At 35.3% G+C, this 15140-nt stretch overlaps 1 protein-coding gene across 1 annotated transcript in view; it reads right to left on the minus strand.

The window, feature by feature from the left end:
• The window catches only part of LOC145675234 (adenylate kinase 9-like), a 296882-nt gene that overhangs the window by 144151 nt on the left and 137591 nt on the right, over positions 1-15140 (minus strand). Inside the window, exons 9-12 of the mRNA XM_081745616.1 lie at positions 7467-7710; positions 5894-6301; positions 4549-4660; positions 3240-3406 (exon numbers count right to left, since the gene is read on the minus strand). Of these exons, the coding sequence (XP_081601742.1) occupies positions 3240-3406; positions 4549-4660; positions 5894-6301; positions 7467-7710 (931 nt within the window). The remainder of the gene's footprint in view (positions 1-3239; positions 3407-4548; positions 4661-5893; positions 6302-7466; positions 7711-15140) is intronic.

The raw sequence follows: 15140 nt of genomic DNA on the forward strand, positions 1-15140 counted from the left end.
TATTTTAACGTGTGATGAAAAGTGGATGATGTATGATAACAAGAAGCGCTCGCACCATTGGTTGCTACCCAATGAATCAATACCTTTACTTCTAATCCCAATTCCATTAGCGCAAGGTAATGCTGTATGTATGGTGAACTAATGCTTGGGATAGCACAGTTTGAGCTTTTGAAAAGTGGTAAGACCATCACAAAAGATGTTTACTCAGCATAACTACAAACGGTAGCTACCAAACTCGCCTAGAAACAGCCAGCAGTCGTGAACAGAAAAAAGGGTTCTGTACCACCAGGACAATGCCCAACTTCACACTACAAGAATAACCTTGAAAGTGATCTTGTTAGTTGAGTGGGAAATTTTGCCTCACTCTCCTTACTCCCCAGACGTCGCTCCATGAGTTTACCATCTCTTTTGACCATGAACAATTACATGCACAATCGGCAGTTCAAAATTGCGAAAAATTTGAAAACGCGGGGCGCAGCTTTTTGAGTCTCGCAGGATACAAATGTCTACAGAAATGACATCTATTGATTTGTTTGTAGATGGAACAAGGTTTTAGAAGCGGAGGAAGGCTATTTACCTGAATAAATATTGTGCAAACCCTTTGTATGCACCTGTTTTCTTTTCTATGCTGAAACAGCACTAACTTTTTGGTTACCTGGTATGTATCTTATGTTTCGAGACCAAGCAATCCGGCTGGAATGTATATATGATGTAAATTTTAAGGGGTTGCTCGTGTATTGTGCTGCCAAAATGTCTTGAGCCGTGGCAAAAATGCGAACTAAAGCTCACACCCCGACACACCCACGCGTTGAGCCAATAAGAGTTCAGCAGCTGCTAAGCGAGAGAGCCGTAGCGAAAGAGAGTGGAATTCCTTCAGCCGATAGCAGCGCCTGAAACGGAAGACTGGGTGTCAAGTCAATGTGGTATATTTATAGTACGAAGACACGCATTACCTTGCACAAGCCTGCAAAATGTATAAGGAAGTGTCAACATCACGTCACAAAGGAGGATAGAATTGGCAACGTCACGAATGTAGGACGCAGAATTACCTGTAGTAATCGTTTGAATGAAAACCAGAAGCTAGAGGGATGTGCAGCTTAATGCTAAAATTGCCCATCTCCACTTTTATGGATGTCCAAGACAGAATTCCACTACTCTCCATCTATGTTATCACTTTGCGTATATCATCCTCTTATAATAGATTATAATTATTAGTGTCTGTGCACTCATATAATGACTACTATAGCTCCAGTTATATTAACTGGCGTCCTCCTCTCAGGTTCTTCCGGGTGCGTCGGTGAGCATTTGGGGATGCCTGCTATGAAAACCTTGTGCCACAATAGTACTTACATACCACTAATGGACTACTGACACTTCACGATCGACGAGATCGATAATTCTCTGGAAAGATGAGGCGAAAGTTAAGCACAATACTGCCACAATCGAAGTGACTCAATTGAACAATAGGCGTTCACTGGCACTGTACTAAAGTTCCGGATATATTGTGGTTCATGCACAAGCTATTTGCATTTACAGTTACACTTGTCATGATGATTGACGACCTTCAAACTACTAGTATCATTTCTCTCTACAGAACAATAAGCCTGTTCTTTATGATGGCTAGTGTGCTTGAATCTTCAAGCCAAAATCTACAGTACATATTTTTAGTTGATTCTTTTGCGAATCGTACACTGAAAAAAAGAAAAATAAAACTGGATGGCATGTGGTTACAATAAAAAATATAATTGAAAATTGGCTTGCAATGAAAACAAGATTGAAGTTGTGCTAAGTATATTTTTTGCTGTAATTACTATTCTAAATCGTAACAAAAAAGACTGTTGTGGAAAACAAAATATTGTTAAACTTTGTTATGGTTACAAAAACAATAAATAATGCTCCTGCAAACAATACATTTTTGCAATATAATAGTATTGTTAAATTAACCAAATTCCATAGTAGTGGATACGATACTACACTTGCGCATGCTACAGTTGGTGAAATATCAAGAAGTTTGCCCCAACTGCATCCTACATAATCTGCACCCCATATATTGACTGCTTGCTGGAAGCATTGGGAATTTCAAATCTTATTGATAAAATTAAAGGCATGTATATTATCTTTAAAACAATACACAATACATTATTCCTAAATACTGTGCTATTTAGGCCTGTCTCTGTAATGATGCTTTGAGCTCGCTAAAACAACTCGAAACTTATTCTTAATACCATCCACGTTTCATTCTTGTAGGATCAATAATACCGAATTGTACAATTAACTATAATAGCGAGGTATAGTTGCAAGTACACTACAAGATAGTGTCTGGGTTACTAGATATTTTGGTAGCAACAAGATATTATTCACCTAACCATACTAAAACAATGTAATATGATTTCCATAACGATACATATTGTTGTTCCTATTTTAACAATATTTTATGGTTCACCGAACTTTGACTCTCCCAGTTATATTACATTTCGTGGTATTGTATAAATGTGTTTGCACCAGAGGTCAAAATTTAATATTAACTACAAACGTCATCACTGAGCACGTCTTCAATTGCTATATCATACCCATGTGTAAGAAAGGTAATCGCATATTTAGTGCTGTTGGAATAAAGCAAAATCTTAGTTGCAAGTAAAATACTGAAAAAGTTGAAATCTGCTTTCACCTGTTAAAATCTTGCAAATATCTTTCTTTTATTTTTAAATTTAATGTCCTACGATTCTACCCTTTAAACTAAGGGAGACGGATGATTAGACCAAATAAATGATGATGGAATAATTGATGAAATGAAAATGTAGAAGAAAATGAGAGTACCCTGAGAAAACCCACGGAGACGATGTTATCCACCACAAACTTAGTTGGCCAAGGGTCGAACCAGGGACCCCAAACACCAGAGGAAAACCCTCTACCATTGAGTCAAGGTGTCCGCCAAAATTTTAAAAATAGAACGTCAAGTTATCCGAATTACATTTGGTTACCTCCGATTAAAAAAAAGTTTTAAAATAATTTTGTCATTAATTCATGAACTTAAAGTACATAACTTCGATTCTGTATAGAATTTGAAAATGAAATAACGAGGAAAAAATAAAATTCATATTTTGTTAGTTGCAATATGTAAAACGATTTGTATATTAGGCACATCACTTGTTCAACGAAGTAACATCACATTTAACTTGTATATCTAGAGGAATAATGCTACTAGCATACTACCATATAAGTATTTTTAAAACACTTACCGAGCAGTTCACAATCTCTACTTAATAAGTAAACCATTGTTGTAAATGAGAAATGAGGACTCACATCTCTCAAGCATATTAGATTTATAGGACATTTTGGTGAATCATATAATACATCCCACATTTCAGGGTCTAAGCTGATATCATCTACAATCCATCCATTGTATCTGCCAATGTAAACATACATGTTATTGTAAATGTGCATTATATGTTTCCATAGTGCAGTAAATGATACGTCATCTCTTACTTGCTTATCCTGATAAAACTGTACTATTTTGCCATTAAAATATCGTTTTATATGAGAACCAAAGCAATCACTACAGCTTTATGCTTAAATTAGGAATGACATGTTTACAAATACAGGTAGGATATTCCATCATATTTTTTATATACGAAAGGAAATTTGATATGATAAACATAACGTAACTCAGGAGAAGGCAATAGTGATTTCAGAAGATATCCAATAGATTAGAGTGAAAAAGACTTCTGTGAATATATTAGAAACTCACATTTAGTATGAATGGAAATATGGCTCTGAAGCAGACACTTTCACATTCGAGGGAATCACGGAGAAGGTATGGTAACTACAATACGACTGTAACATACTTGACCTGCAGATAATGTAATATTAACGTTGACTTTTACAAAAAACAGCTTGGAAAATAATTTCCTCTTCATTAGCTCACTGGTTCAAGATGAGAATTACTATTTTTTCCTTCTAAATATGTCAATTTTAACGTTTCCATTTTGTTGATATCTCCCAAATGAAAATTTTGTTTTAAACTCCTTTGATTTGCTAAAGAATTAAATTACTTTAACTAATGGAATAACATTTATTTCATAACTTATAAATAATTATTCTACTATTAAGTCCTTAGGATGCAAATTCATTTTTAAGGCAAGTAACATTTAAATCAATACGAAGAAGAAATTAGTAAAATAAATTATGAAACCATATTTTGAAATAGTAGAATTCTTCTAAAAAATAAATAGGCTGACAAAGCACAATCACATAAATAAAGTCAATAATTGTATTCTGATTTTAAATAAAAATGTAGTTTCAACATATTTAACAAAACTTACAATTGTCTTTAAAAGAAATCAATTGTAGTCAGTTGAAAACGAAACTTTCGGATCAGCTATGATCCATATTGAAGAAATATTTAAGATTCTGAGGCAATTACTTTAACAAGTATTACTATGTTATTTGGTAATCGCATTTGAGAATCATTATAAACCATAATAATACTTATTTTATAAGAATAAAGATTGAATTACTTATTTTAAAACAATAACGCAGCTAACATACCCCTGAATTTCTGGATCTAAGTTTTTCTTTTCTATTTCTTCAAAGACGTCGAGCAATGTTTCTCCTTTTTCTACACCACTCATAGTAATTTCCACAGAAGATAATTCTTTAACTATAAGAAAACAATATGAAATATAAATGAAGCGAAATTAATTACAATGTAACTATAATTATTAGACCTATTTCAAATACCACTAAAAAGCTTCAGTACAAAAATTAAATTGATGAATGTAGAAATTATACAGGCCCAAAAATTTTCGATATTGATTTCATTGAGTGAAAACAAAATGAGCATGTCGAGGCTTGACACTGAAAATATGATTGAAGAGAAAAGATGTGTACAGAAATTTGAACAGTTCGAAAAAACCAAAAAAACAAAACGAACTCTTTCATAAAATTAGACAAATGGGAGCAATGCGGCTTTGAACTTATGAAATGTATCTTCGCTACAACTTGAAAACTCAAATTCTACAAATTCAAATTCACAAGAATTATTTAATCTGTTCTTATTAATCTAAGAAATCTGTTGTTATTAAGTCGTAACTAACTAGCCCTGTTCCAAGTTGATACCCAGATAAGTCAATTTTCTGAACCCGAAAATGGTACAATCAACCCACTTCATCCAAAGCAAAGGGAAATCGTTACTTTTTCATTGAAATAAAATTTTACAATATTCACTTGTAAATGAGTATTAGAATAATTGGGTATTGGGAAGGTGGGAGGTGATTCCTGGCACCAAGAAAAGACAAAAGGTATAAACCAACTTGGGAGCACAAATGCTTCCTTTCGGAGTTATAGGCTGCCAAAATCATGAAAAATTGAAATTTAAAGGTCCAAAACTATGGAACCTACCGTAGTCGGGTCAAGACTTCATTTAGGAATGGTATGTGCCCTATCCAAAAATTCGTGTTTCAAAATCCTAAGGTACTTCCTCAACAGTTTTTATAGAGGGAATTTGGCTACGGGCATATAATTTGGAGTAATCACCAACTATCTCTATAAAAATTGTTGCGGAAGTACCGCAGGATTCTGAAACATGGATATTTGGATAGGGCACATAGTAGTTCCTAAGTGAAGTCTTGACCCGACTGCCGTAGGTCCCATAGTTTTCAAGCTATGGATATTTAAAGTTCAATTTTTCAAGATTTCGGCAGCCTATAACTCCGAAAGGAATCATTTGTGCACCCAAGTTGGTCTATACTTTTTGTCTTATCTTGGTGTCAGGAATCACCTTCAAAACGTTGTTGGTGTTGTTTCGAAACACCCTGTATAATTATTCTAATATAGAGAAACTAGTTGGATACATTTCATAAATAATTATTTTAGCATATGTGAAGTTACTTACTTGTTTCTTCAATGCAGGTCGCAACATATGGATCATCATTATCCGCAGGTATTGGGCATTTGAAAGGCCTTCTCAAAATACGTGGAAAGTAGAGTAAAATCGCATCTGGATTTTGAATATCTTCAACTGGTAATTCCAACACCCACAAGGGAACTTCAGGGTCATCTTCGTCCAGAAACTTCACTGTCTTCCTGCGAGCCTCCCGTGCCTCCTCTTCCATGGCAACACTACGCAAAGCTCTTTCTTTTTGTCTCACTGCCTCTTCAGCTTTATATTCTGCCTCATCGATTTCGTATTCTAGTTTATATACTTTATATTTTAAAAGATCGTCTGGTCGTTCTTGGATTTCAGGGATTACAATGTTTTGAATATCTTGATATTCTTCTTCATCCGTTTGTTCAGCTCCTTCTATAAAGATAAAAGTAATATTACGGTTCCGATTTATATCTAACGGTATTATTAAAACTAGTCATTTAATAAAAGCATGGATGTATTATCTTGACGGTATTATTAAACTATTTATTGAAGTATTGACGTATTTTTCTTCCTATTTCCACAACTATTTGTTGCAATAGAAAATACAGTGTTTCTTAATATAGTGAGCGATTAGTTTTTGATAATAACAATAATAATAATAATAATAATAATAATAATAATAATAATAATAATACTTATTATTATTATTATTATTATTATTATTATTATTATTATTATTATTATTATTATTATTATTATTATAACAATTGGGTTTACAACTGGAGTCCCATCTCTTTATCTTGCATATGATTGTCTGCTACGCCACTAGTTTTCATTGTCCTGTGTTTGTCTTTCTTTCCGTTTAGTTTGGATGTTTATTTTTGTGCTGTTACGTTTTTATATTATACCTGTACATTATGTAACCTTTCTGTATTTTTTACGAGATTTTTTTTTTTTTGGAAAAATTAGAGAAACTGCTTTTCACTCATACCTACATCTTACTATTCGACTTGTTTGAACAGCTTAAGTAAGAACATTTTGTAACTTTTTATATCATCCATTGCCTTCACAATAAAAAAGTTGTCATTCTTAACAATTTATTTTATTCTCTTATTTGCAATTTGCCACACTGCTATATTTGTAACAAAATTGAGATTTGGTCCAACGCCTTTCTAATTCTCAATCACCCTAATGACCCTGATTTCTGGGTGCCTACTATTGCAGGAAAATTAGAATTGCAGATAGTAATGGATTTTTGGAGTTATTCATACATACTTCTTACTGTTTAGCCTCACAGAAAATATCTAATTTTGGAGGAAATTTTAGCAACTATTCCCTTAGCATCATAAAGGAAAATGAGAAATATAGAAGTAATATGATGACTTTTTTTTAAAAAAATAAGAATTTTGAGGAAAATTAAAAATCTCAGTAAAAAAGACTCGGCAAATGAAAAAAAAAACATTATGGGAAATAGAATTTCCCCTTCCAAAGATATCTAGGTAACGAATTTACAAACCCTGAAGGCACAGATGGTCGAGACTTACAAACAAGTTTAAATCAACTTCTTTGTCTGTAGGTTTTTGAATTTATATTTTACCTTCAGCCTGTTTTAATGACATTCTTTTATCCCGTAGCATTTTGTTTTTCTTCGCGACTAGGGCTTTTTTTGTCCATCTTTGAATCTCTCTTTTCCGCCATTCTTCCTTTTCTGCATATTCAGCGAGGTTCAACACATTCAATTCATCTATAGCTTTCTCTCTGGCACGGTTGGTACCTTCTTTTAAGATCATCTTCTTTTTCTCACTCAATTTCTTTTCCATAACCTCTTCAAAATTGATAACCTGCAAAAGAAATATTAGATGATATTTATAAATAGTGGCCAGTAACTGTGCTTTCATAAGCAGTCATCAAGTCACGTCACCAAGAAGCGTCACTGCTGGTGAAAAGAAATATATACCAGGCAAGGGGCCACAGACACCAAGGCTTCTTGTTCTTTTCTGTTTTTTTCCTTTTATTACCCAAATTATGGATGGTGTAATTTGCCAGAACACATACAAATACATGGATCACGCAGAAACGTTGTACTTGCAGTAGACAGTAGCGAAGAGGCGGGCGAGTATTGGTTAACTGCGCTTCCCTGCGTCCCTCAAGCGCATGTGCTCTTCAACATCTTGTCATAATATCAATCTAGATAAATATCAATAATTCGATTTTTTAAAATTCGTTTTAATGACATTATTAGTGTTTGAATATTCAAACTATTACGGACGAAAATTCAAAAGGAATTTCTTTCATTATTGTACTAACGCAGATTGTAAAACTCAAACTCATCATTCTCTGTAACTTTTAAAAACAACAAAAGAGATCTTAAATTTGTAGCGATTCAAGTTCTTCACAGCACAAAATGAAAATTCATTTAAATTTATAAAAAACGAAATAAAGGTATGCATAAAATAAGTTTTTGATTATTATTATTTTCTATTGTGTTAAAAATTATTTTCTATTTTGTCGGGGAGGGGTTGAAAACTCGCGACTAGAGCAGGTTACGAAAAGGTCAAGTGTGCATATTTCGTCTGATAAGCATTTTATTTTTACATATATTGGTACCAAGATGCACTGGCAACCTTGTGCGGTGACAGTCACTGCAATGTCTTCGTTCAAAAGTTACGATTTAAAGCAATGCTTTTTTTTCCAGTGACGGATACTGGAACTTTAAGTCTGAAAGTTGCTCGAGACAGTTGGGCGAGAGCGGTCAATGACGGCAACCGTAGTTTCCTCGTACGAAAGCTCCAATTTAAAACAAGCCTGAGCAGTTGGTCAACTCAGTGACATCACTGGGTGACATCGTATGTAAATGCGGTAAAAGTGCAAACGGTCATCGCACTAAATTCTCTTCAATGAATATTTCTTTGAATCAAAGGTTTATTAGATTTTAGAACAGTATTACAGGGTGCACCATTTATTCAGGGGTAAAAGTGAGGGGGAATGCAGAAGGACGTGGTTACCCAACTTCCAAAAAAATATTATGGCGTCCCCCTACTTCGCAAAACTTACAATGGGCAAAGATAGGCAAGTCATCCGTCCCTATACTGTTTCAGATTCACTTTCATCCCTGCATTTATCTTGATACACCCATGTAACTTTTAAACTAACGGACATAAAACGTTCAAATTTTGTACTAAGTTTATAACGACTGGAGGAAACTGTTTTGGACACTCATTGCAAAACATGGCTAACAATGTTGCTAGCCCAAAATAAGTTATTATTATTCAAACAACACTACGTCAGGTTATTATATGTTTCAAATTTACATGCAAGGCAAAAATATACAATATCACATTTGCTATAAAGTGTGGCAAACTAAGACACTACAGTATCACAAATATTGAAAAAAGAACCCAATTTTGGAAGGTTCTACAACAATAATAATGCAAGTGAGACGGACGTGGTAATGCACATCGAAAGTACCTTAACGTTGGACACTATGATCCAGTGGCATAACTAAAGGCTTGGGGGCCCCCTGATGGCTTGGGCCTTTCCGCAATTCGTGGTCTATGGGGCCCTTATTAAGCCCCTGCTACGCTCATCTATACTCATTTACTAGAATTTATAGCAACACAATGCAAAATTTGCGTTCTAGCTTGCAATAGTTTCTATTGTAATCTAACTATTTGATGCATTATTTGCGTTGTGTTGCGAAACGCAAATATTACGAAGACCGTTAAGTAATAAGTAGCTGGTCTGATAACTGATATTCTTCCCATAGTTGCTGCAATACGTTTGTAACTTTTAAAATATGAAACTGAAGTATCTAATTATCAAAAATATAACTTTCTTTTAGCTTTGCATAAATATACGCATTTCAATAAATACAATATAAAAAAGTGTCCCTTAGCTGAGTAACGTCCTCAATAGTAGCGTTATTAGTCCAGTAAAGATAACTCATCTTTCTGCCAAGAAAAAAACAAATTGTTATGGAAGTAACGGAATGTGTCAGGAATAACATACTAACAGACCCCTAAAATCCCTCTGTAGCTTTTCTCGCAAGTTTGAAAAATGTCTGCCATCTTTAGATGACGACAAGGAATTTATGGAAATCGTCACCCTTTATGTTTATTATTCTAGTCACCGTTCTAATTATCACACAGCCATGAATTGTATATGTTTGGAAAGCCTGAAACACATAAAATTTAAGTAAATAACATATACGTTCATCGTGGTAAATTTCGAGAAGAAGAGGAAGAGAATCAGCTTTTTATTTTAAAAAGTGTATTTTTACAACTCATGGAAAGTTCGCAACACTGACAGTTATTGCACATGAAGAAAATAACACCAACAAATGTTCTCGATATTTATCTCAAACATAGCCAACAATGACACAAATCGGTGCAATAGAAGCTGAAAAAAATGATAACCAATATTACTTTCTGTCTTCTCTGTACAAAAGTGTATAAGGTGACATTCACTTCCACAGCTCTAGTCACCTTCTGTTTCCATAGGACCAAGATTTATATATCATTGGAAATCTTAAGAAACGTAAATTCGAACGAAGTACACTTATACTAATCAAGCCCAATTTGCGGAAGAAGAGTAAAACCCAAAATTTCTTAACAAAATGTGATTTTCATATATTTCTTTTAAAAATTTGTAACACTGACAATTATCGCATGTTAACAAAACTCCACCAACGTTTTCACTATCATAATCATGGGCGGCGATTAGGGGGGGCAAGAGGGGGCAGTTGCCCCCCCACTTTTTTGAAGTAATCATTTAACTCTTTTAAATTATATCATCTATTTTTCGGTGATAGGCTAGAATCTTCATTATTCGATTTTAAAAAGTACCAAAAAAGCTTTTTATTCTGTTTTCTTTCTCAAGCCTGGAGGCATCATAGAACACGTTACATATGCTTTCACGCCTTTCTGCGTCGAGACGTAGAGTGTGATGACGTCGTAAATAACATGATGGAGACATGTGAATGGTACCGTTTGAAAGGCTGATCTGTTCTAAAAAAATGATGTACGAACCATGATCCTAGTATAAATAGGGATATCTCAGAGAATTTTTACCTGAGATCCTATTTTATACGGAAATCTGGAATATTGTAGAAATATTATTTTTGGCGGGCTTACTTTTGCACCTAGAAGATTGAAATTCTGTACACACATTTAGTACACTCCTTAGTATTTTTCAGATTTGTTTCAGATTTCTGGGTTAAAACAGGGGGTACAGAAGGGCAAAAAAGTACAAAGAAGGAATATTTTTAAAACAAATAATCCATTTTTTCATGATTTTCCCATCTCAGGTACTGTACATGATGGAGACATGTGAGTGGTACCGTTTGAAAGTATGTTCTATTCTGAAGGGAATGATGTACGAACAATAATCCTAGGATAAATAGGGATGTCTCAGGAAACTTTTATATTAAATCCGGGTCATCTGGGGCATTGTGAGAATGTTCTTAGCTCATTGGTAAACATTTTCCCGCACTTAGTTTTCAAAATAGAAGCTTGAAACTTTTATACAAATTTAGTACACCCCTTCGTATTTTTCAGTTGATTTTGAGATCTGTGGTTTAACAAAGGGGGTCCAGAGGGAATCAAAGTTTGCAAAAAATCAGAAAAAAACAGATTTCCCTAAAAATTTCCCGCCTTAGGGTCATGATAGGAAAACGTAAATGGAATAGTTTGAAATGCTATTCTATTCTGAAGAGAATGAGGTACTAACCATGATCCTAAGATAAATAGGGATGATGCTGTAGCTGATTGACTGAAATTCAATAATTTACCTTTAAAAAGCCATAATTTAAAAGGGTTAATGTATATAGTTTCATTTGGAAATGTAAAGTTTTTGCATATATTACTGGTTCATAGAAAAAAATGTACCATATAATAATATTTGTCGTTGCGTAAATGTGTATTGGTTATTTGTCTTCCGGTGGAGTTAAGACAGCTACAGGAACTGCGTTTTAATTGCAATTCAAAGGAATTAATATTACAATTGCGTCGTAGCATATGCTTGTAGTATTTACTGTCTTTTACTTTCTAAGAGTAATAACATACATTTAATGGCAAGTGTGGGATTAACAATGTAAGTTGTTCACTAATCCCCAGTTTCAATATAACTTATGCAAAACAAACCTCATTATTCATTAGTATGATTAATAATATCCTTTCTATTTATTTGTTTTACAAATATGTTATTAAATAATCTGATCATACAATTTTCCAGACAGAATTTTAAGATGTTCATGAGCAAGGAATCAAGGGTTAGTACCTATGTGCGTAGCTTTTGTCAATTTACTCAATTAAAAATGAAACACGATATACGGTATTTTAACCGAAAAAGATAGTATCCTATTAGTTATACAACCTGTCGTCAAACAAAGTGTTAGAAACAACCAGGAACACTAAAATTGATATACACATATTCTGATCATATCTTGCCCCCCCACTTTCAACGTCCAATCGCCGCCACTGATCATAATTATTAATTTACTTTAAAAATGGCGTACATTTTTCCCAATGGCGTAATCTTTAATGACACATAGGTTTACACCACGTTAATGTAGCACAAAAAATATTTTATTGACAGTATATCTCCTAATGTTTTCCAACCATATTCAGTCCCTCGCATATTATTTCCACGGCAAAATTGAACCTGATGATAAACTCTCAAGATATGATGTTTGGCAGCATTACTGGTGAGTGGCAATGTTGTAAATTGTATTTCGTTATGAATAGGGCGTCGACTTACTGCACTGATGTATGAATGATATTGGAATTTTTCCAATGGGGTTACTATTGCTGGACGGCCGTAGAGTGTCAATAGAAATTATGTGGTAGTTTAAATCAGAGATTGTACACTAGCATTATCATGGTTGAAAGCTTCAAGTGATCGGCATAAATCTTCCTATTTTTGAGATAATTGCAATGTTTTTTTCTTTTCCTGTCTATAGACTACAAACCAGATGATGTGTCGCATCCATTTAAGGTATGGTAACTGAGCGGAACAATTAGCACATTTACATAGTATCTTGCAACTTCTTAACACTAAGTTTTTTATCACTTTTTTATACGTCCTGGATTTCGAAATGTGATGTTGTAGTAATTATTATCTTGTGCAAGCAAAAGGATTAAAATATCAACATTCTCGCGAATTACTAAGACGTGCCTACAAGGATTTAAAGACTTGGCTACAGCAGTTTTAGCTATAAGTGCGTCAGCATCACTTCTTGCTTGCTGGGTTTGAATTCCAGCTTGTGTCAAATGAACCATCAACTTACGGGCGAAACAATCCTTATTTTTAGAATTACCCAAGAATTTATCTTTTGTAGTTGATAAAACAGTTTCATTTGTAAATAACACCAAAGCTGAATGAATCTTTGACTCACGTCTTAGTGATGAGCGCAAGAGTCTTGGTCTTTCAGGTTTTGCAAGACCAAGACCAAGAGCAGGAATCCCGATGCAAGACCAAGACCAAGACCAAGACCAAGATCATACCTGCAAGACCAAGACCAAGATCAAGATACTTGCGCAAGAGTCTTGCACAAGTACCGGTACTACTTGATTTTTTTTATAGAATGTATAAAGGGGAAAAATCATGACATCTTTCACTTGAATTTCTTGGCTTCAATAAAAATGTCGTTGGAGTGAATATGTTTCCAGTACTTTATGTAATCCGTGTGAGTCGATATGCCTCTGTAGCATATACATTATGTCGTTTTCTGAATCGGTTATTTGCGTTTTCAGTAGTTATTACTCGTTTTCAAGTAACACAGGTGTCATTCTAATCAAAGCTTGATGCATATAAAAGAATGTGTCATTGGTGCTGGATTACGACGCTTTCCTGCGTTATTAAACAATGAAGATTACTTATCAGGAAATCAGATACTATTCTACAGGTGTGTGTATTACCTGGAGTAAATTCAAACTTTTGAACTTCGAGCTGATAAAGTTTGTCGGCGCGTCCTGGGATAAATATACACTATGCTATCAAAAGTATCCGGATACCTGGCTGAAAAGTTCGTGGCGCCCTTCATCCGTACTGCTGGAATTAAATATGGTGTTGTCCCACCCTTAGCCTTGATGACAGCTTCTATTCTCGTATGCATACTTTCAATCAGGTGCTGGAGGGTTTCTTGGGGAATTGCAGAACATTTTTCACGAAGTGCTGAACTGAGGACAGGTATCGATGTAGGTCGGTGAGGCCTGGCACTAAGTCGGCGTTCCAACGCATCCCAAAGGTATTCTAAAGGATTCAAGTCAGGACTCGGTGCACGCCAGTCCATTACAGGGATGTAATGGTCGTGTAACCACTCCCAAACAGGCCGTGCAGTATGAACAGGTGCTCGAATTGCTCTTTAACAGTGGGAAGCAAGAAGGTGCTTAAAACATCAATGTAGGCCTGCGCTGTGAGTGTGCCACGCAAAAGAACAAGGGGTGCAAGCCCCCTCCAAGAAAAGCACGACCACATCATAACGCCACCACCTCCGAATTTTACTGTTGGCACTACACACGCTGACAGATGACGTTCACCGGGCATTCGCCATATTCACAAACTGAAATTGGATCGCCACATTGTGTACCGTGATTCGTCAGTCCACACAACGTTTTTCCACTGTTCATCCCGTCCAACTTTTACGCTCCTTACACCAAGCGAGGCGTCGTTTGGCATTTACCTGCGTGATATGTGCCTTATGAGCAGCCGCTCGATCATGAAATCCAAGTTTTCTCACCTCACGCCTAACTGTCATAGTACTTTGAGTGAATCCTGATGCAGTTTGAAATTCCTGTGTGACGGTCTGGATAGATGTCTGCCTATTATACTTTACGACCCTATTCAACTGTCGGCGGTCCCCCTCAGTCAACGGACGAGATCAGCCTGTAAGCCTTTGTGCTGTACGTGTCCCTTCACGTTTCCACTTCACTATCACATCAGACACAGTGGACCTAGGGATGTTTGGGAGTGTGTAAATTTCGCGTATAGAATTCTGACACAAGTGAGACCCAATCACCTGATCACGTTCGAAGTCCGTGAGTTCCGCGGGGCGCCCCATTCTGCTTCCTCACGATCTCTAATGACTACTGACAAGTAAGGGACCATATGGTTGTCGCGCAAATCAAATGCAGACATACGCCATCTGATTGAGCATGAAAAGATATGGATAACACAGAAATTTAAGGTGCTAAGGGCCATAGGGAGCGGAGTGAGGAAAGAGGAAACATTGAATGTCGGCAAAATTGAAGAAAGTCAGGAATGATGGGAAAAG

This window comes from Thermobia domestica, chromosome 18 (genome assembly GCF_964235325.1).
Source record: "Thermobia domestica chromosome 18, izTheDome1.hap1.1, whole genome shotgun sequence".
Taxonomy (NCBI): Eukaryota; Metazoa; Arthropoda; class Insecta; order Zygentoma; family Lepismatidae; genus Thermobia; species Thermobia domestica.